The sequence below is a fragment of the Malaclemys terrapin genome, chromosome 1, assembly GCF_027887155.1.
Source record: "Malaclemys terrapin pileata isolate rMalTer1 chromosome 1, rMalTer1.hap1, whole genome shotgun sequence".
Taxonomy (NCBI): Eukaryota; Metazoa; Chordata; order Testudines; family Emydidae; genus Malaclemys; species Malaclemys terrapin.
Genome location: NC_071505.1, coordinates 24,579,524 through 24,601,855, shown reverse-complemented (window position 1 = coordinate 24,601,855; position 22,332 = coordinate 24,579,524). Strand labels below are relative to the sequence as shown.

Here is a 22,332-nt window from a genome sequence, read left to right as displayed (position 1 = left end):
GCCACTACGCTAGACATGGAAACCACAATACATTTTTTGATTCAGGCAGCATGTATTATAAAACATTTTCGTATACCATCCTTGAATGGGAATATTGCCTGATGGAGGTAAATTGAATAGGAATATATTTGAGTGTCTCATTACATATCCACTGTCTGAAATGTATATTACGTGGGAGTAATTTCTCACTTTTTGGATCTGAAGAATTGAAGGGTCTGACTGTGGATTAAATGTTCATCTACATGCATTTGTTGCTTTCTCATTATAAAATGGCCGTTGGCAGTTTTTTGAAGGTCTACAAGTCTCTAGGACAGGAACAGAACTATTAAAAACTTCTAGAGATAAAAGTTTTTTAAATGATTACTGTTACTTAATACCTGTATTACAGTAGTGTGCAGAGGTCTCAGTTAGGACAATGGCTCCATCATGCTAAGCACCATAAAACACATACTGTAGAAGATCAAAACATTACAGTGGACAGTTGCGTATTATAAAAAGAATGAGATTATCTACAGAAGAAAAAACCATTTATCTTTTTAAGCTGCAAGAAAACTCATGTTGTGACTAAGAGCTGGGGGAAAGCTGACAGGTATGAAGAACCACATGGTTTGGGCAGAGACATCCCTTAGGGACAAATTTATTGAAGAAAGAACTCTATATCCTAGTAAAGAGGACAAGAAAGAAGTTGGTAAAGTACAAGGAGGCACTAGTAAGGAATGGTGAAATGTAAAAGAGTCCCATGTAAAAATAAACATGTGAAGGCAAGCAACTAAATATTGACAAACAAATGAAGGGTGAACTAGAGTGCCTGGTATTAAATGAGGATATGGCTATAACAGGCACCATGGAAACTTGGCAGAAAGAGGATAGTCAATAGGACACAGTAATATCAGGGTACAAAATACACAGGAATGATACAGTAGGTCATGCTGGTAAGGAAGTGGCACTAGATGTGAAAGAAAGCACAGAGTCAAATAGAGTAAATATCTTAAATGACTTATACTGTACCACAGAATCTCTATGGGTAGAAAATCCATATTTGAACAATAAGAGTATAGCAGTAGGAATATATTACCAACTACCTCATTAGTGATGGTGATTGTGAAATGCTCAGGGAGATTAAAGAGGTTACAAAGGCAGAAAAATGCAATAATGATGGAGGATTTCAACTATCCTCATATTTACAGGGTATATGTCACCTCAGGAAGGAATGCAGAGAGAAAATTTCTAGACACCATTAATGACTGCTTCTTAGAGCAGCATGTCTAAGGACGCACAAAGAGAGAGAATTCTTGATTTAGTCCTAAATGGAGCACAGGATCTGGTCCAAGAGGTGAATATAGCTGAACCACTCAGTAATAGCACATAATGTAATTAAATTTAACATCCTTGTAGGGGGAAAAGTGCCAAATAAACCCACCACAGTAGCATCTAACTTCAAAAAGGGGAACTACACAAAAATGAGGAAGCTAGTTAAACAGAAATTAAAAAGAACAGTCACAAGGATGAAATGCCTGCAAACTGCATGGAGACTATTTAAAAATACCATAATAGAGGTTCAAACTAAATGTATATCCCAATTTAAAAAAAGACAGTAAGATGACCAAAAAAATACCACCATGACTAAACAGCAGAATTAAAGAGGCAATTGGAGGCAAAAAGCATCCTTTAAAAATTGGAAATCAATCCTACTGAGGAAAACAGAAAGGAGCATAAACTCTGGCAAGTAAAGTATAATAAGGCAGGCCAAGACAGAATTTGCAACTAGCCAAGAACACAAAAATTAACAGCAAAAAATGTTTTGGTACATCAGAAGCTGGAAGCATCCCAAAAAGTCAGCAGGGCCACTGGATGATTGAAGTGCTTAAGGAGCACTCAAGAAAGACAAGGCTGTTGCGAAGAAGCTACACAAATAATTTGCATCCCTCTTCACTGCAGACACTGCAGGGGTAGATTCTGACACCTGTGCCATTCTTTGTAGTTGACAAATCTGAGGAACTGTCTCAGATTGAGGTGTCATTAGAGGAGGTTTCTGAATAAGTTGATACATTAAATAGTAATAAATCCCCAGGATCAGATGATACTCACCCAAGAGTTCTGACATAAATCAAATAGGAAATTGCAGAACTTCTAATTGTGCTATGTAATCTATTGCTTAAATCAGCCTCTGTATCAAATGACTGGAAGATAGTTAATGTAATGTAAAAGGCTCCAGAGGGGATCCTGGCAATTACAGGCCATTAAGCCTAACTTCAGTACCAGACAAATTGTTTAAAACTATAGTAAAGAACAAAATCAGATACATAGGTAAACATGGTGTGTTGGGGAAGACTCAACACTGCTTTTGTAAATGGCAAGCATGCTTCACCAATCTGTTAGAATCCTTTGAAGGTGTCAACAAGCATGTGACCAGGGTGATCCAGTAGATATAGCGTACCTGGACTTTCAAAAAGCCTTTGATGACGTCCTACACCAAAGACTCTTAAGCAAACTATAGAGTCATGGGATAAGAGGAAAGGTCCTCTCATGGATCAGCAACTGATTGAAAGACAGGAAACAAAGAGTAGGAATAAACAGCCAATTTTCACAATAGAGAGAGATGGGGTGGAGTCAGGGCGGGGGGCGTAGGCACCCACCGGCGCCAGAGAAAGTTGGCGCCTATGCCCATGCTCCACTCAGATTGCTAGACTGCCTCTGACTTCCAGAAACTGGGACTGGACAACAGGGGATGGATCACTCAAAAGTGCCCTGTTCTGTTCATCCCCCTGAAGCATCTGGCACTGGCCACTGTCAGAGACAGGAGAGTGAGCTAGATGGACCATTGGTCTGACTCAGTATGGCCATTCTTATGTTCTTATGTGCTTTTATTATTATTTTTCTAGGGCAGAGGCTGTGTTTTTGTTTTCAGATACACTTGTTTTCGGTATTGCTGTGCTCTTCAATGCACAGTCTCTGCCCAGACTTGGGTCTACTTTTAAACACTTGAATGCTTAAGATAGGCATCTAGTTCCACACCTGGGTACTCATATCAGTGCATAAGCACCCAAATGTTGATCTGAAGCCCCAGAAGTGAAATTTGCATCCTGACACAGCTAAGTTTTCAAATAGGCATTGAAAGCCTGTAGCATGTCATACCTGGTGTTAGGGTTTGAGATAAAAATCAGCCCACAGTTCTGAGCATGTTGTTGGAGCTACACAACTTATATTTGGGGTGTTTCCTCACACAATTATGCTGCAGATATTTTGAGCATTTTTTTTTTGTTTTCCTCAAACAATACAACTTCATAGGAGAGAGAATTTGCAACCAAATTCTTGGTATTGTCTTTCAGTCCTGAGTAACCTCCAAGCAATAGTCACATATAGCAACCGTCTCACATCACTGTGGACACCTGCAGATTGCTCAGTTCACTTTCACTTTAGTACTGTACCCTAATTTCAAGTAGCAGATATCTGTGTTTTGACAAATGTTTAGCACTTAACTGGAAATTAAAATTTCAGGTACAACAAATCCAAGGCAACGAGTGACTCCAGGTCTTGTACAGACAGAGGGTCACGATGTGAGGAAGTGGGACAGAATCACTTCATGTCTTTCAATATTTGAAGGATGGTGAAAAAGTTGGCAATGAAACATGTAAGAAAATGAGCCTGACAAATTTGTTCTTTCCTGAGTTTCCTTGTGTCTGTGTGCCAAATCTTGCTTTCAAAAGCAGTACCCTACTTCCTGTAAATACAATCCATAAGGCTGGCAGTTGAAAATAAACTCTGCCTTCAATCCCACAAAAAATCTGGGGTCATGCCCTCCTATTTGAAATAGCGTGGTTGGCACAGAACTCCATTTCCAACAGACCAAACTCAAAGTAAAGATTTGCTATCTCAGAACATTTTGGAGCTGAAATGTAAACATTACCATGCAGGGAAGCAGGACTTGAATGTTATTTTTAATATAACATATTAGGAGGTATGGTAGAAAGAAATTTGTCCTGTCCCAGAGAACACCTCAAGGGAACAAGGCATAACAGCAAGGAATGATTGATTACTGGACTGTGCCAACTATAAATTGGAAAAATAAGATTAGTACTGAACACAAAGCCTTCTTTGTTGTCCTTTGTGAAACTGTTAAGAATTCTGGTAGTAACTTAAGGACCATTTTCAGCAGTGATTTAATCAAATCAGAAATAAAACAAGGTTGGGTTGATCTAAATTAACAAGTTATTTAAAAGCTGAATATTATTTGGTCCAAACTGAGAAGTTTCCAGCACAGTACTTTCAAAACACATCAAAATTATTTCACATTTGTTAATCACTAACAGTGTACTTAGCACTGTATAAACACATGCTGTAGAGAAAAGCATGCTTCCTGCTTCAGTATGCTTATTTTAAAGGCCCAATCCTGCAAGAAGTTGAACACCAGCATTCCCTCTAATTTTTTATGTCCTTGTGTGGAATGAATTTTGATATGTACATTAATATGGAGGTGATGTGTGACACATCACCTTCACATTGGTGAACATACAAAATTCATGGGGTGGGGCCAAGGGGTTCGGAGTGTGGGAATGGGCTCAGGGCTGGGGCAGAGGGTTGAGGTATGGCGTGGGTGAGGTCTCTGGCTGGGGGAGCAGGCTCTGGTGTGGGGCCAGGGATGAGGGGATTGGGATCTGGGAAGGGGCTCAGGGCTGGGGTGGGAACGAGGATGAGGGACTAGGGGTGCATACTGCCCTGGGGCTGCAGTGGGGAGAAAGGACTCCCCCCACAGCCCTCTCCCACCACAGCAGCTTGGGACTGGGTGACAGATGCCTCTCCCCGGTAGTGGCAGCTCTGGCGGGGCTGGGACGGGCCGAGGGAGGGGCTCCTCTCCCTGGTAGCTCCGGTGGGCATGGACCAGGCTGGGCAAATGGCTCCTCTCCCCGGCAACTCCGGTGGGCCTGGGGCAGGCCAGGCGAGGGGCTCCTCTCCCCAGCAGCTCCTGCGGGTCTGGGCAGGCTGGGGGAAGGGCTCCTCTCCCCAGCAGCTCCGGAGAGCCTGGGCCGGGCCAGGGAAGGGGCGTCTCCCCCTGCCTGCCTGTGCAGCCCTGGAGAGCAGGCCAGGCAGCTTACAGGGAACATAGTTGAACATCCTCGATTCCTGTTGAATTTATGATTGGATCACCAAGTATATAATACATAAGTGTTGCTTGGTTCCTACTAACTATTAAAGCAGAATTTTACAAGAATAAGGAATCGTTGATTAGCATGATTTTCTGTTGTCTCACAGATTAATACCCTGAAAATAAGTTCAACACCTCACCTCTGTGTTAGTCAGTCTCCTACGAGATTGACGTATATACTAATGATACACTAAGTAGCAAGATACTATATAGTCATTGAGAGATATAATGGGTATATTATTCAATTAACTAGTTTTACCTACTGAATGGCATTCCTGTTTGTGCAAAATCTTATTATTTACTGTATTACTAACTTTATACAAACAAGAATAACATTCATTTGCTAAAATTTGAAAATATATGTACCTGCAGGCAGGTAACATAGTGCAGTGGTTATAGGAAGGCACTAAGCGCTAGAAGACCAGAGTCACTGTGTGAGCTCTAGCAATCCACTTAACCACTTTGTGCCTCAGTTTCCCCATAAAACAGAAAATACTTATCCACTTGTGTAAAGCACTTTAAGAGCTTGAGGTGACACTACGTAAGTGAAAGGTATTATCATATCTCGCCCAATGTCCCCTAAGTGTATATGATTCTTTAAAAAGTTATTTTTTCCTTTGAAAATGTGCATAACAAAGCCTGAAAATGAATACAAATGGCTATGTGATCTCCTGAGGAAAAAGTGAAATGTAACTAATCACTAAGGCACATAAATCTGAAAGATAAAATGGCTCTCAACTGTCAGACACTCCTTAATATTTAGAACTGAGTTCAGTTAACTATGGAAACTATTCGTCATCTGTTAGTAGACAGTGATACCTCCCGTGTTAAGAAACTGTAGTCTTCTAACACCGTCATCATCAAACAGTTCATTTGACAGAAGGAAAAGCAGAGTCTGGAAAGTTGAGTTTAGGTTTGTGGTTTCCATGACTGACTTTTGTGAGGAGATTTGTCGCCTTTATTTTTAAGAAAATGTTGATATTGTTTTTTTAATTACTATTGTTTTCAGGTTTTGATATTTCTAACAGGCCTCAATCCTGCAAGGAGCTTGCTGTGGTGGGGTCACTGAGATCAGTTGGTGCTACCAGAAAACACTCAGAACCTTTCAGAATTAGCTCCATAATTGTATTCATTTACAAAAATGTAATTCCTTGAGTGCTCACATTGTATATCCAAAAAAGACAGTCCACCTGATTCATCACTGCGTTACTCCAGTTTTACTTTACTGAAATCACTAAAATTACATTGGCATAAAACTGGAGTAACTCAGTGATGAATCAGGCCCAGTACATTTTGATTTGAAGTCAAAAAGAAGGAGTCACAACAACCCCTGAACTCATATGTACAGTACAAAAATCACAAGAGAACATAGAGATAATTCAGCAGTGTTTTACCATTCACAAACAAAAATCACTTCGTTGAAACAGAGACAAGACTAACCCCGGTCTTTTTTCTTAAATTAGAGAGCACACTGATTAAAGTGGCACTTAGACTGTAAACATTTTGTCTTTATTTTCTAAAGACGCTCCTAGCATCTTTGCAGATGATATAAAATAATAAAACAATGATTTAATATTACTTGTGAGTGACAAAATCCCAGCCATTCAGTTTTAATCATCAAACATAAGACAAAATAAAAGGTTAAGAAGACACTTGATCATGTTCTATAATTATCTACAGAGAAAGAAGATATCAGATACTTCAGAGCTCTTTTATCTAGCAGATAAAGGCATAACAATATCCAAAGGCTGAAATCTGAGGTCAGTAAAATTCAGACTGGAAAAGAGAGGTAAATTTTTCATAGTAAGCGTAATTCAGCATTGGAACAGATTACCAAGTGCTGTGGTACATTCTCCTTACTTGGGAATTTTTAAAACAAGAATGGATGTCTTTCTAAATGTATAGCTTTATCTTTCCCAGCATTATAATATTTCTTACAGTTTGCAAAACCAAAATGAAACAATCCTGTACTAAACCAATTCTTTATTAAAAATCCTAGAAAACATTTTAATCACATCAGTAAAACAAAATATGTTACTGAAGATACAAATAATCTATGTATTTCACCTAAATACTATCTGGAAAAAAATACAAGAATGCTGTCCTATTTCAAGAGAAAGTAGAACCTACCTACTGTGATGTTCCCTGTTTTAGTTTGAAGGGTTGTGTCACCTATAAGAGAAAAACAGAGTCGATGTTTTAATAAGAGAAACTTATTTTATACAGTCCATTCAGAGGCTGCACAGATTAACTGCATATCTGGGAGTCCTGCTCCAATGACCATAATGCAACTGCTAGTCTACATATTTTTATTTGGGTTGCAAATAAAAATTAATAAAATAAATCAATACAAAATATATTATTTTATATTCACAGAGTTGCATTTTATGAAAATTCTTAACAAATGAGGAAATAAAGTTTAAAAATATGAAAATATGGAAAACAATTTGTGTAAAACTTTATGAACATATAGACAAACAAACAAAAAAAAAGCCCAAAGCATTTCATGGGTATCAACTAATACTTTTTTATTATTATTATTTTGTGCCACTTTTTTTTTTTATTGTGCAGTTAACTACATGGGCCATATGGCTGACTAAATTGGTTTAATTGTATGTGTAACAAAAATGGCATACAAACAGCTAAACAAAAAAAGTTCCCATCTTCCAACAGGGATATATTTTTCAAGTTGAGCAGGGGGGATTGCAATAACATTTTTTTTCCAGGAGGGGTTTTTCTATTTCATACTGCAGGGTTTCTTCTTAAAAAATTCCTGTGGAGTCATTGCACATTACCATGCTATTCCCTTCAAACCACTCTTAATGTCAGACTCCAATGTCAATCTGTGCAAGTAATCACTTTAGTATCTGCATCCCTGTTTTGAAAGAATTCAATGAAATGAGGAGCCGACAAAGTCATAAATCTGCTAAAGGAATCAGTTTATTGTAAACTGACATGTAATTTTTGAGCAAGCACGTATCAAGATCGTGGAAAGTAGTAAATAATTTATCAGTTTTTAATTTGTTTAGCAAAACATGATTCTGTTCAGCCTTACTACAGTATTATATTCATTTCTTATGGACACCAGAGCAATCTATTTGACAAAAAAAGGGCGGCTGTTGCAAGGTGTAGAGCAGTGGTTCTCAACCCGTGGTCCACAAACTCCTGGGGATCCTCAGACTGTGTCTAAGATTTCCAAAGGGGTCTGCACTTCCATTAGAAATTTTTTAGGGGTCCACAAATGAAAAGAGGTTGAGAACCAGTGGTGTGGCGGGTCCCACTGGAGATATCAAGCATCCTCAATTTTCACAGATTTTATTGGGATTCAGTAGTTCTAAGCACCTCACACAATCTGGCCCCAAGAGATTAAAGAGAATAAGTGTAGAATAGTGCAAGAGAGCTGAAGCTAAAGCATGTAAAATCATCTCACACACAAAATACATTCAAAATGCCAAGTAGAACTGCACAGGAAAAAAGTATACTGCAAAATACAGTTTAAAAATGGTTTCCATGATTCGGAAATTGACAACAATATGATGAAAGAAATTTACAATTTTCAAGCCCCTCAGAACAAGACTGAAAATTTTCACATCAGAGGTCAAACTGGGCAATCATAGAAGACAACAGGCATTAATAAGGACGGAATCAGACCGTTTTTATATGTTCTGTCAACTTGAAAGGGGTTTCCCCTCCCTTGCCCTTTCCAGCCTCAGGTATACAGCCCATGTATAGGTCTCCTCTTTTCCTCCTTTTGCTTATTAATACTTATTTCTACACAACAAAGTGAGACACAGGGCCAGATTCAGACCTGTTGTAATCAGGTGACTCAAACGGACCTGCAGCCACTTACTTGAAATTAGCCCCTAGTTTATAAATTATTAACTATCCCAGAAGAATATTAAACATTTGGAGATTAGTGAATTTTCATAAATCACATTAACTCAGCCAATTTGACAAGTTGTTTGGAAGGCAGAGAGGAATTTCTTTCTGTGCTGTGTTGTGAAATGTCCATAGAGTATATACAAAACTGACTTTTAACTCATTTAACTATTCAATTAATTCCAATATTTAGTTAAACTTACAATTTTTCAGCTAACTAATCCTTGAGTCTAAATATATCTGGGGTGGAGCAGAGGAGATCTGACTATATTTAAATATTGGTTGGTTTATTCTGCACTACTGGATGTGAAGTTGTGGTGAAGTACTGTAAATACTGCACTCTAGCTGCTTTAATAAATCACCGATGGTGGTGGCTTAATGTTTCAATGATTTCTGTTCTTTCTGAACATTAATGAGAACCTTTTCCTGCATTCCTAAGTTTTGTTTATCTATAGATATTGTAAGTCTCAACATCAAGGTCATCCTGAGGCCAAACTCAAGATGTGGCTCCTGGGATGTGAACAGTGGCATCATATTTCTCTTATATTGTATTGCTTTCCCTGTGAATTCCTGACTTAGGCCCATAAGGGGACAAGGCATGTTAGGATGCATGGGAAGGGATAGAGTTCATATCCTCACACTCCTTCTTAGCTTTGGTTTTCTATTGTGAAGTTGATGCTATTCAGACCTATGCTTATGAGGAGCTAACACCAGACTGCTAAAATATGTAGAATTTTGAAATGAAGTCATTTAACATATAGTAGTTCCATAATCTGTAATTAAAAATGTATAAGACTCATTTTTGTGCAGGGACCATATTTTCATGTTCTTTTACAGTGCCAAGCTCAAAGAATAACAAGCTTTTCCACATGTCATAGCTTCTTTATAATATCTAGGTGATAAGTTAATGATAGCGTAAGAGAGTTCCCATTTTAACCTTCCTCTACGCTGCACATAGCCAAGATCTTTTAAATCAGAAGTTCATTTCAAAAGTTTATGTGACAGAGGAGGAGAAAGGTCTGGGTGTATTGGTTGATCACAGAAAGACTATGAGCCGCCAACGTGATGCAGATGTGAAAAAGGCTAATGCAGTCCTAGGCAGGCACAGGTGAGGTATTTCCAGTAGACATAGGAAATATCTGTTACCATTATACAAGGCACTGGTGAGACCTCATCTGGAATACTGTGTGCGATTCTGGTCTCTCATGTTTAACAAAGATGAATTCAAACTGGAACAGGAATAGAGAAGGGCTACTAAGATGATCTTAGGAATGGAAAATCTACCTTATGAGAGACGACTCAAAGAGCTTGGCTTGTTTAGCCTAATCAAAAGAAGGCTGAGAGGAGATATGATTGCTCTCTATAAATACCAGGGAGGGAGAGGAGTTATTTAAGTTAAGCACCAATGTGGACACAAGAACGAATAGATATAAAATAGGCATCAACAAATGTAGGCTTGAAATTAGACAACAGTTCCTAACCATCAGAGAAGTGAAATTTTGGAACAGTCTTACAAGGGGAGCAGTGGGGACAAAAAACCTAACTGGCTTCAAGACTGAGCTTAATAATTTTATGGAGGAGATGGTATGATGAGACTGCCTACAGTGGCATATAGCTGATCTGTGACTGCTAGCAGCAAATATCTCCACTATCCAATGATGGGACATTAGATGGGGCGAGGTCTGAGTTACTACAGAGATTTCTTTCCTAGGTGTCTGGCTAGTGGGTCTTGCCCACATGCTCATGCTCAGGGTCTAACTTACTGCCATATTTGGGGTTGGGAAGGAATTTTCCCTTTGGTCAGATTGCAGAGACCCTGGGGGGTTTTCGCCTTCCTCTGCAGCATGGGGCACAGGTGACTTGCAGGTTTAGACTAGTGTAAATGATGGATCCTCTGTAACTTGAAGTCGTTAAATCATGTAATTCAGTCAGAGGTTAGGGATCTATTATAGGAATGGGTGTGTGAAGTTTCTGTGGCCTGCAATATGCAGGAGGTCAAACTAGATAATCATGATGGTCCCTTCTGGCCTTAAAGTCTATGAGTCTACTCTGCATGCTAACTCCTACCAAGTGTAGTAACGCTTACATAATTTAATACCGGTTGCTTTTTAATGCATTGTGGTCACGTAAGTAAGTCTATCAGAAAAAGTAAACATTAACAGGCTAAGGCATTGTGGTTTAAATTCAGGGAATTTAAATAATTAATTTAAATCACTCGATTAAATAAATAAATAAATAAATAATTTATTTAAATCAGGTTGAGGCTTTGTGTGATAGTTACAAGGCAAGCTGCACTTAGATCCCTTTTAATCTCTCTCAGGTGCACCCTTCTGGGGACAGGTTTTGCCACCATCACCCCTCCTTCCCTGGGAGCAATGATGTGGTTCTAAACTGGATTTCTGGGCTGCAGGCCCCCTCTTTACCATCTGTTAACCAAACAGGCTCAACTGCATTTAGCACCTGTAAGCTCTTTACCTCCAGGAGCCTATGACAGCAGCTGATTAAATGACTCAAAAACAACTTCTTCAAAACAAAGCATTATTTATTCACTCTACCTATACAGTAAGCAGAGCAAATGTATATAACAAAAGAAGGCCTATCTACATTTCCCCTTACCAAAACCTTATCTTTCCTTGCAAGCTTTAGTAAGTTCCATTTAGCCCAGTTACCTCCATCTCTGGGTTGGGAGAAACAGTGTGCCCTGCTGCAGTGTACTCTCCGTCTCTCTCTCTCTCTCTGAATCCCCGTCAATGCTCACTGACACTCCCTGGGGAGCCTCTGGCTACTCACTCAAACCCCTCACTGCCCCCCTTCTTCTCTAGGCCAGCAATGTTAAGGTTTAAGCATCCCCTTTGATCCTAGGTTTGGCCTGGAAAGAGTAAACTTTGCCATCTTAGCTGGAGCCAGGCCAGAGGTATTTGCCATATATAGGGCCCTACCAAATTCACAGTCCATTTGGGTCAATTTCACGGTCATAGGATTTTTAAAATTGTAAATTTTATGATTTCAGCTATTTAAATCTGAAATGTCATGGTGTTGTAACTGCAGGGGTCCTGACCTAAAAAGGAGTTGGGGGTTGCAAGGTACTGTAGGGGGGGTTGTGGTACTGCTACCCTCACTTCTGCGCAGCTGCTGGCGGCGGCGCTGCCTTCAGAGCTGGGCAGCTGGAGAGCGGTGGCTGCTGGCCAGGAGCCCAGTTCTGAAGGCAGAGCCATTGCCAGCAGTAGCACAGAATAAGGATTGGCATGGTATAGTATTGCCACCCTTACTTCTGCGCTGCTGCCTGCAGAGCTAGGCCCTCAGTCACCAGCCACCACTCTCTGGCCGCCCTGCTCTGAAGGCAGCAGCTCTGAAGTAAGGGTGGCATGGTATGGTATTGCCATCCTTACTTCGGCGCCCTGCCAGCAGGAGCGCAACCTTCAGAACTGGGTGCCCGGCCAACAGCCAACGCCCTCCAGCTGCCCAGCTCTGAAGGCAGTGCAGAAGTAAGGGTGGCAATACTGCGATCCTCCTAAAATAACCTTGTGAGCCCCCTGCAATTTCCTTTTAGGTCAGAACCCCCAATTTGAGAAACACTGGTCTCCCCCGTGAAATCTGTATAGTATAGGGTAAAAGCACACCAAAGACCAGATTTCATGGTCCATGATGCGTTTTTCAGGGCCATGAATTTGGTAGGGCCCTAGCCATATATGTTAGTTACAAGGTATAGTGGGTTTAATTAACAAATAACACTCTCCTGATGGGTTTGCAATCTAAATGTTGCAGCTTTGTGCTCATTCAGGAGACACAGGAAGCAAAATACACTAGAACTAAAAATAAAAATAACTCATTACAATTTTCAAGCTAAGGGAAATGCAAAAGTAAACAAATGGCAAAAGAGTAAATTCAAATGTAAAAATTGTCATTTTTACTAATCTATGGTGTTATTACTAAAATAGAGAACTATATTATTTTAAAATAAGATTTGTCTTAAAGTTTCACCATCAGGTTAAAAACACGTGTTATAACATGTGCACTATATAATCATGAATAGATCTTTATACTTGTCTGCTGTGTTTACAAAGAATTACTGTTCCATAAAAAGGCACTCAAAGTATTAAATAAAATTAGATCTACTTTTGCTTTTGTTTTTAAAAGCAACATTTTAAAAAGACTTGTGTGTTAAAAGAGCAAGTGTTAAGAGTTCCAGAACCATTTAATGTAGAGCTTTATGAAAATAAACATGAAGTAAGGTAAGAACTATTTGTTTAATCTGGATACAGCTCTATTTGCATTCATGCTGTTCCTGACCGAAATTACAACACAGCTTTAGATATGTGGATTGTGAAAGTGATTTACCTTCAAGTATGATTGTTACTGTTTCATTTTTGGCTTGAAACAGCCAAAATAAGCTTTTCATGGAGACCCGCCCCCTCCCCCAACACTAACCCCTACCCCCATTCCACATTAAGAACTTAGTTCTTAGAAGATTATTTAGTAAAAGTCAGCATATTGGCTTAATGGACTGAACAGCAACTAAATATAGTATTTATGTAATTACATTTATTTATGCCTCATCTGTCGGAGAGGCTGGTTCCATTCTAAAAGCTGGAACTTTAGCCGGGAAGTTTATCAATCAGTTTTCAGTTTTCTATAATTGACAAAGGAGTGTTTTGTTTTGTTTTAATAAGGATCAGAGGGAGAAGCAGCATTTCTGCAGTGAGGTAAAAATCTGCAGCCTTCATGAAATTGCAGCAAGTTGTTTTGGTAGCCTATAGCTAAAGATTGGAACTTGTGCCAATGTGAGTAATTTTCACTGCTGGTACATGTTCCAGTTTGTCTAATTTAGCTTCAAAATCACTATAAACACATCAAGAACAGAGAGGAGGTGCTCAATGGGAATTCTGGTGAATTATTACTGGGGACCAGGTTCCAACCACTATTATTAATATGAAAGAGACCCATGTTAGCCATCCTTCCAATTCTGGATGAAAAACATTTGGGGAAAAAATATGACATTTGACCTGGAAAATTGTAAATTGGCAGTGTACTAGCTATACAGGACGCCAGCACAAACACAGAGAAAATACTTCTAATAAAAACAGTATCACTTTAAGTCATCGTAACCAAATACTATCCAGAAGTCTTGTTAAACAGGTTAACCCCTTTGATTTCTGTTAAGAGATAAAAACAGATATTTAAAAACAAAGTATAATTTTACCACTGATGCTCCTTTGATTTGTTGTATTTTCTACTATTTAACTCTATGGCAAATTGTTAATTTATATCCCTAAAAATGTGGTATGTTTCTTCCTTTTATGCCTTTTCCTTACTATCACAAGCTTACTTATGGAAGTATCTTTAAAATACAATATTATTTACAGCAGAGGAAGAATTAATTAACTTGTCTTATATATGGTGATCTCATCATTTTAGCATTTGCCAGTGTTGAACTGTTTGAGTCTGGTTTGCTCAGCTGCTGTGTCTGCAGTTGATTATTTAGGGCCCAGCCTCATGGGAGCAGTCATTTTGTTTTTATAATTAACACTATAGATACCCGCACATCTGCTAAATTCCAGACTGTATTTTGCCTTTTCTGTCTTACCATGAATGCTTCCCAGTAGAATATCACCAGCTGTTGAAGACAGAAATGAAGATTCTGCATAAAGATATTTGGTTTTCAACAAACCATCTTCAGTAGAAATTTTGATGGATGTCCCCTGTAGTTTCTCTATATTCACACTCTGTAAGAGAAACGAGCTGAAATAAGCACCATGGAAACAGGGCCGGCTCCAGTGTTTTTGCCGCCCTAAGCGGCGGGGGGAAAAAAAAAAAAAAAAAGCCATGATCAGCAGCACTTCGGTGGCAGCTTCATTCTTCGGCAGCAATTCGGTGGCGGGTCCTTCCCCCCCGAGAGGGACTGAGGGATCCGCTGCCAAATTGCCGCCAAAAAGCTGGATGTGCCGCCCCTTTCCGTTGGCCGCCCCAAGCACCTGCTTGCGGCACTGGTGCCTGGAGCCGGCCCTGCATGGAAATATGCCAAGGCTCTTTGAGAGACAACAGAACTACATGACATGCATTTACCCAGATACAAAACACAAGTGGAGTATCAGATCTCAGCTAGAAGCTACATAACACACAAAATAAATCATCATATTTTGCACTTCCATTCTAGGACTTTAAAGCACTTTATAAGTATAAACCGAATTAATCTTTACAACATCTCTGTGTGGAAAGGAAATATTATTATACCCATTTTACAGGTGCAGAACCTGAGGCACAAAGAGGTTAAAAGGATTTTTAAAGGCAACACAAAAGAGTCTGTGGCACAACCAACAATAAGGTTCCAGTCCTGTGTTTTGCTCACATGACAAGAGTGATCTTTAACTCCCCAAATAAGGGGAGTTAAAGAGCTCAGACAGAACCTACAAAATGAAATAAATATAATCTGTTTCAAAAATAAGTTACAGAATATGATCAAAATTAATAACTGAGGGTTAATGATCTTGAGACAGACTTTTGCAGATATTTAAGAGATGAAGTTAAAATGACGTGCTTTCATAGGAAGTAGTTTACTGTGAGCAACACCATACCAACACTATACATAAAACATAATATGAACATTGTTCCTCTTGCCCCATGTGGGTTTGAAGGTTCTGTTCTGCTGTTTACTCAGACTTTTCATTGGTTCACTTTGTGAACATGACACATGAAAAACTGAAAAAGACAGGCAGAGCAGAGCAAAGTAATATCATTATTTGTAGTAGTTGTATTACTGTCGTGCGAGCCCTAATACATAGACCAGGACCCCCAGCTAAGCAGAGCCTTAAAGGTGAAGGCACGGGGTTTAAATCCAACATGGCTGGAGACACAGGAAAGAAATTTGAAGGTATCATCTTGGACAGACTGGAGGGGTACAGAGTGGGAGTAAGTAGAACTTGGCCTTTGTGCAAATAGTCAGACTTGTAACTATTTGGACATGCACAGTAGGAGATGCATTCTCATGTGATTACAAAGAAAAGAATTAAATTCTTATAGATTCATAGATTATAATGTCAGAAGGACCACTAAGATCTAGATTGGTCTCCTGTATGAAACAGACTATAAGATTCCCTAAATTAATTCCTGTTTGAACTAGAGCACAACTTTTAGAAACACATCCAATTTTGATTTTAAAATTGCCAGTGATGGAAATCCACCACAATCCTTGGTAAATTGTTCCAATGGTTACTTCACTGTTAAAAATTTGCACCTTATTTCCAGTCTGAATGTCTCTAACTCCAACCTCCAGCCATTGGATCATGTTATACTTTTCTCTGCTAGACTGAAATGTCCATTATCAATTTTTTGTTCCAGATCTGGGTGCTTATAGACTGTGATCAAGTCTCCTTTTAACCTTCTCTTTGTTAAACTACAGTAGAACCTCAGAGTTACAAACACCTCAGGAATGGAGGCTGTTCATAATTCTGAAATGTTCATAACTCTGAACAAAATGTTATGGTTGTTCTTTCAAAAGTTTACAACTGAACATTGATGTAATACAGCTTTGAAACTTTACTATGCAGAAGAAAAATGCTGTGTTTTCCCTTTATTTTTTACTCATTTACATTTAACATAGTACTGTACTGTATTTGCCTTTTTTTTTTTAATTTGATCTCTGCTACTGCCTGATTGTGTACTTCCAGTTCCAAATGAGATGTGTGGTTGACTGGTCAATTCATCACTCCGGTATTCATAACTCTGAAGTTCTATTCTAAACAGATTGAGCTTCCTTAAGGCTTTCACTATAAATCGTGTTTTCCTATCCTTTAATCATTATCATGGCTTGTCTCTGAACCCTCTTCAATTTATCAGCATCCTTCCTGTATTGTTGACATCAGAACAGGACACAGTATTCCAGTAGTCACAGGAGTGCTAAAGATAAAAGTAATATAACCTCCCTACTCCTACTACATATTCCTCTGTTTTTATACATCCAAGGATTACATTAGATTTTTTGGCCACAGCATCAGACTGGGAGCTCACATTCAGCTGATTATCCATCATGACTCCCAAGACTTTATAAAAGTCGCTGCTTCCCAGGAAAGAGTCCTCCATCCTGTAAGTATAGCCTATCTCTTTTGTTCCTAGATGTATAACTTTACATTTAACCATTTTAAAATGCATATTGTTTACTTGGGCCCAATTTACCAAGCAATCCAATACTTACAAGTTCAGCATGATTTGTTTTGTAATTATATAATAATTCAAGTTACACTCCTGTTCAGCATGTTTTAAATTTGCCAGCTTTGCCTTTTTCCTTAATAAAATGTAGTGTCCATCCTATGAAATGATTTACAGCCTTGTGGTGTACATCAGCTCATCTTAAAATCCACTTTGGCGTTTTAATGCTATCTTTGCCTTATAAGATGAACAAGTTCATGAGAAAAACCAATCTCCCATCCCATACAATCCTCTGAAAAGGATGCGATGTAGAAAAGTTCTTACAAATATAAGGACGTGTCATCAAACTCTTCTGTCTAAGGTTCTCTCTCTCTCTACCCTTGCTATGTAAGTTTACAGTCAACTAAGTTTGGGAGTGAAATCCGCGATCTCATTACAGCCCCTTTATGCCACATAAAACAGCCAAAGCAGCATAAAGGGGTCTTAAGAACCCTGTACTTCACTGAGGGTACTGCAATGGTGCACGCACAGTGGAAGACCGCTCTTGAGGACATCCTTACAAGCCCTGGCATAAGGGCATGCTGGGAGCAGGGATGGTGTAAGGAAGGAGAGGCATGTTGGAGGAATGGGTCACAGAACTGCAGAGATTTTGGGCAACATTGCAACCCACAGGGCAATGGGGAGGCTGCCTTAGCCCTGGGACCTAAGTTAAGTTATACGAGGGGCCTCTCCAACCCCCCAGACAGCCTAGGATTAGGAGGGCACAAAGATGGTTTATCGCTTAGGCTTTAGAGGCACAGCCCAGACTCTAACCCTATATTTCATATACAGTGCACAGCTAGAGTGATATTTGGTCTCAGACCTCATATAATTCAAGAATATTCATGGATTGTTGCCAACTTCTGAAAAGTCATTTAAATATTTTATTTAAAACTAAACTGTTCTATTGCGATCAAGATTCCATGTATTCAGCAATTCCACAGCTGTGACAGTTGCCATACAAACCAACACGTCCCTCAAAATTATGTTTCAGAATTTAAGCTTTCATTTTTAAAAAGGTTGAGGGAGAGATTTTCAAAAGGCACAACTGGCAGTTAGGTACTCAACTCCGATGGAAAGTGAATGGAAGTTCGGTGCCTAACTGCTCTTTATGCCTCTGAAAACTCTCCCTCTAAGGCCTTGTTACGCTACACAGTTTTGTCAACAAAAGTGAGCTTTCGTTGACAAAACAGTGGAGGTGTACACACTGCAATGCTCCTCCCACCGATATAACTCCCCTGCTACGCTGACATAATAAATCCACCTCGATGAAAGGCATAGGGCTTTTTGTGACATACTTAGAGTGACACAGCTTCAATGTAGACACTGCACTTTTGTATGTCACCCTAACCTGATCGGTCTGGTCATCAGTTTGAACTCCTCTGCCCTGAAGGTACACACGTATGTACCCCTCCGCCTTTTAAAGGCCTGGGAATTTTTGAAATTTCTCTTCCTGTTTGCTCAGCCTGGACAGTTCACACAGCATCTTCCCAGGTGATCATGCTGGCTTTCTGCAACAGATGTGCTTCCCCATGGAATACACCGGAGCTGTTGGATCACACTGGGTCCGTGGGGAGAGGAGGCTGTGCAGTTGCAGCTTTGCTCTAGACTTAGGAACTTTGATTCCTATGGGCTGATTGCTAGCGGCATGCAGGAGAAGGGGCACGAAAGGAACACGCAGCAGGGCCATGCTAAAATCAAGGAGCTGAGGCAGGCATGCCAGAAGGCAAGGGAGGCCAACCATTGCTCCGGTGCAGCACAGAAGACATGCCGCTTCTACAAGGAGCTGCACGCCATCCTTGGTGGCAACCTCACCTCTACTGCCAATAGTCCCATGGATACTTCAAGGGGACTAGAGGCAGTGGCCAGCGCAGTCAACTCCGAGGATGAAGTGTAGATGAGGAAATGGAGTTGGAGGAGGAGGTGGAACACACAATAGGGTGATCTGATAGCACGGCGAGTCAGGATCTCTTTTTGACTCCAGAGTGGTATAGCCAGTCCCAACACTCTGGCTCTGGCATGCCTGAAGCAGGGGACACGAGCATGGGTAAGCACACATTTTGCTTTGATACTTCATGGTGAGAGGAGATTGAGCTCTCATGTACTTTGTTATATGGTAAAGGATGGATAAGGGAAAGAAATTAAAAACAGAACATATGCAGATACACAGCGCGGGCCCGGCAGAAAAGTTTGTTAATGTAGACCGGGAGGTCCCAGGAAACCTCCATAGAGGATGATTAAGCTATTGGAGGACCACAGAGAGATGCTCAAGTCGCTCATTAGGCTACAGTCAGAGCACATCCATGCACGAGTCCCTCTACTGCCAGTACAGAACTCCATTCCATGCCCTCCCCAAACACCCCCACCACATTCCATGCATATTCCCAGTCCCTCGCAGTACCCCTTGCATTCCACCCCTAGAGACTGGTTTCACAATGAAAGCTGGAGTTACAGCTCTGAGACACATAACTGAGAGACTGCTCCTCATTTCCATGTCCCCTGTTTGAAGAAATATTTGTGTTTTGTTGTGTTATTAAACTTTATTCTTTTATAGAAATTGACACTGTATTTGTGTCATACACACATGAGTTGGTGCTAACATTCAAACACAGTGGCTATTGGCAGGAATATTTGCTCAGTACAATTAATGCTCAGGAAGCAAGCACTACAGGGGTCATTCAGGGAGCCAAATAAACATTGCCTGGCTTCACATAAAGACACATTCCTCGGAATCATTGTCAAAATGTTCCTTCAAAGCCTCCCCAATTCAAATAGCACCCTGCTGTGCCCTTCTAATTGCCCTGTATCTGGCTGCTCAAAATCAGCAGCAAGCCAATCAACCTCAACACTCCACCTCTGGGGAAACTTTTCCGCCTTCGCTTTGCAAATATTGTGCAAAATACAGCAGGCTGAAATGACCATAGGAATATCTTCCTCACTGAGGTCTAACCTACCAAAAAAACAGTCCAAGAACCTTTTAATCTGCCAAAGGCACATCCAACGGTTATTCAGCACCTGCTGAGCCAGTTGTTGAAGCACTACTTGCTGCTGTTTAGGTTCCCGGTGTAAGGCTTCATGAGCCATGGGAGTAAGAGATAGGCAGGTCTCCCAGGATCACTAGGGGCATTTCCACATCCCCCACTGGAAGCTTCTGGTCTGGAAAGAAAGTCCCTGCATGCAGCTTTGTACACAGTCCAGTGCTCCTAAAGATGTAGGCATCATGCACCTTCCCTGACCACCCCACATTGATGTCAGTGAAACAGCCCCAGTGATCCACCAGTGCTTGCAAGATCATGTAGAAGTAGCCCTTTCAGTTGATGTTCTCCTTCTCAAGATGGTCTGGGGTCAAAAGAAGGATATGTCTTCCATCTATTGCCCTGCTGCAGTTAGGGAATCCCAAAGCCTTGAAGCCATCAAGTATTTCCTGAACATTACCGAGAGTCACAGTCCTTCGTAGGAGGCAGCGATTAATGGCCATGCACACTTGCATCACCACAACCCAAACGGTGGATTTTCCACCTCCAAACTGATTTGCAATTGGCGGGTAGCAGTCTGGAGTCGACAGCTTCCACACAGCGATTGCCACTCGCTTCTCCACAGTGAGGGCAGCTCTCATTCTGGTGTCCTTCTGCTGCAGTGCTGGGGTGAGCTCCCCACACAGTTCCAGGAAGGTGGATTTGCGCAGCCAAAAGTTCTGCAGCCACTGCTCATCATCCCCTACGTTCATCACGATGCAATCCCACACAGTGCTTGTTTCCCAAGCCCAGTGCTGACAGTCCACCGTGTGCAGCTGCTCCATGAATGTCAGCAGCAATCTTGAATTATTTCTTTACATGGCACACAGCAGGGCAGGCAACACTGATTCATTTTCTGTTTCATAGCTTATGAAACACAGCAGGACCAGTCACGTCGTGTTCATAATGCTCATCACCAAACTGGTCAGCAGTTCAGGATCCATGCTTTCAGGCAGAGGTGATGGCAGGCGCACAGTTTACAAGGGCTGTTAAAAAATGGCACGAAACTAAGTCAGAAGCCCATGAAATGATGGAACAAAACAAACTGCATCATGGGATGGTGAGCACACCCCCATGATGCATCGCAATCCATTCCCAGAGCTCCCAGAGCTTGATGAGTTGCACAGTGGGATAGCTTCCCACGATGCAACGCTCTCTGTGTGAAGGCAAAAGCACTGACTGTGGACGTGCTCCGCCAACGCAAGGAAAATTGTGTGGACATGCACAACTGATGTAATTAAAGTAGCTTATGATCATTGACCTAACTCTGTAGAGTAGACATGGCCTTAGTTTCTTCTTGTTGCAGTGCTAGTGTAGCTAAGGCACTGGTGGCTCTTGGCATTGTAAGCATCAGGCTAGAATTTTGCTGCCTATATTTCCATACCACTGATAGTAACAATGATGGCTTCACTAATGTAGATGGGGCTCCAGGTGGTCAGCAACATTTTAAACAACGTGACAGGATTAGATGTCACGTTGTTTAAAATGTTGCTGATCACCTGGAGCCCCATCTACATTAGTGAAGCCATCATTGTTACTATCAGTGGTATGGAAATATAGGCAGCAAAATTCTAGCAAAAAGACATCCTACTGTAGATACAGCCTAAGTGTAAAGCTGCGGAGGGGCTTTCCTGACTATGCAAAGAAAGCCTGAAACAATAATTCTAAGAGGTGTGAAATACCCCATTTATCCTCATGGGGGATTAACTCTGGCTCCTGCTGATGACAATTTAAATATTAACATTAACAACAATTTCACTGCTTAACATTTTTATCAGTGATAGCCAGCTAATGTGCTTACTTGTTACTGGATGCAGTGGTTGATATTGAGGTGAAGTGCAATAAGGAAGCTAGTTACTAATGAAAGTTACCGAGGTGAGGAATGAGCATTTCAAGGCACCTCAAAATTCTAAAATCACCTCAGATCTCACCCACAAGTGCATACCCACAAAAGCAGGATACACAGTTGAGACACATACTGTAAACAGAGGAAGATGGGTAAAACAGGGTGGCTCCTCACTGTGACTATTTTTAATGTTGAATTGTTTATCTTTTATAGATTTTTGGCAGAATCTGAATGGTTTTGTTTTGTTAAGTAAGTGTTATATAAGATCC

General features: G+C 40.5%; 1 protein-coding gene across 2 annotated transcripts in view; it reads right to left on the bottom strand.

The window, feature by feature from the left end:
* FAM185A (family with sequence similarity 185 member A) overlaps positions 1-22,332 on the bottom strand; it is a 64,424-nt gene that overhangs the window by 22,829 nt on the left and 19,263 nt on the right. For both annotated transcript variants that reach the window (XM_054017690.1, XM_054017699.1), the window contains exons 4-5: positions 14,607-14,745; positions 7,274-7,315 (exon numbers count right to left, since the gene is read on the bottom strand). In XM_054017690.1, the coding sequence (XP_053873665.1) occupies positions 7,274-7,315; positions 14,607-14,745 (181 nt within the window). The remainder of the gene's footprint in view (positions 1-7,273; positions 7,316-14,606; positions 14,746-22,332) is intronic.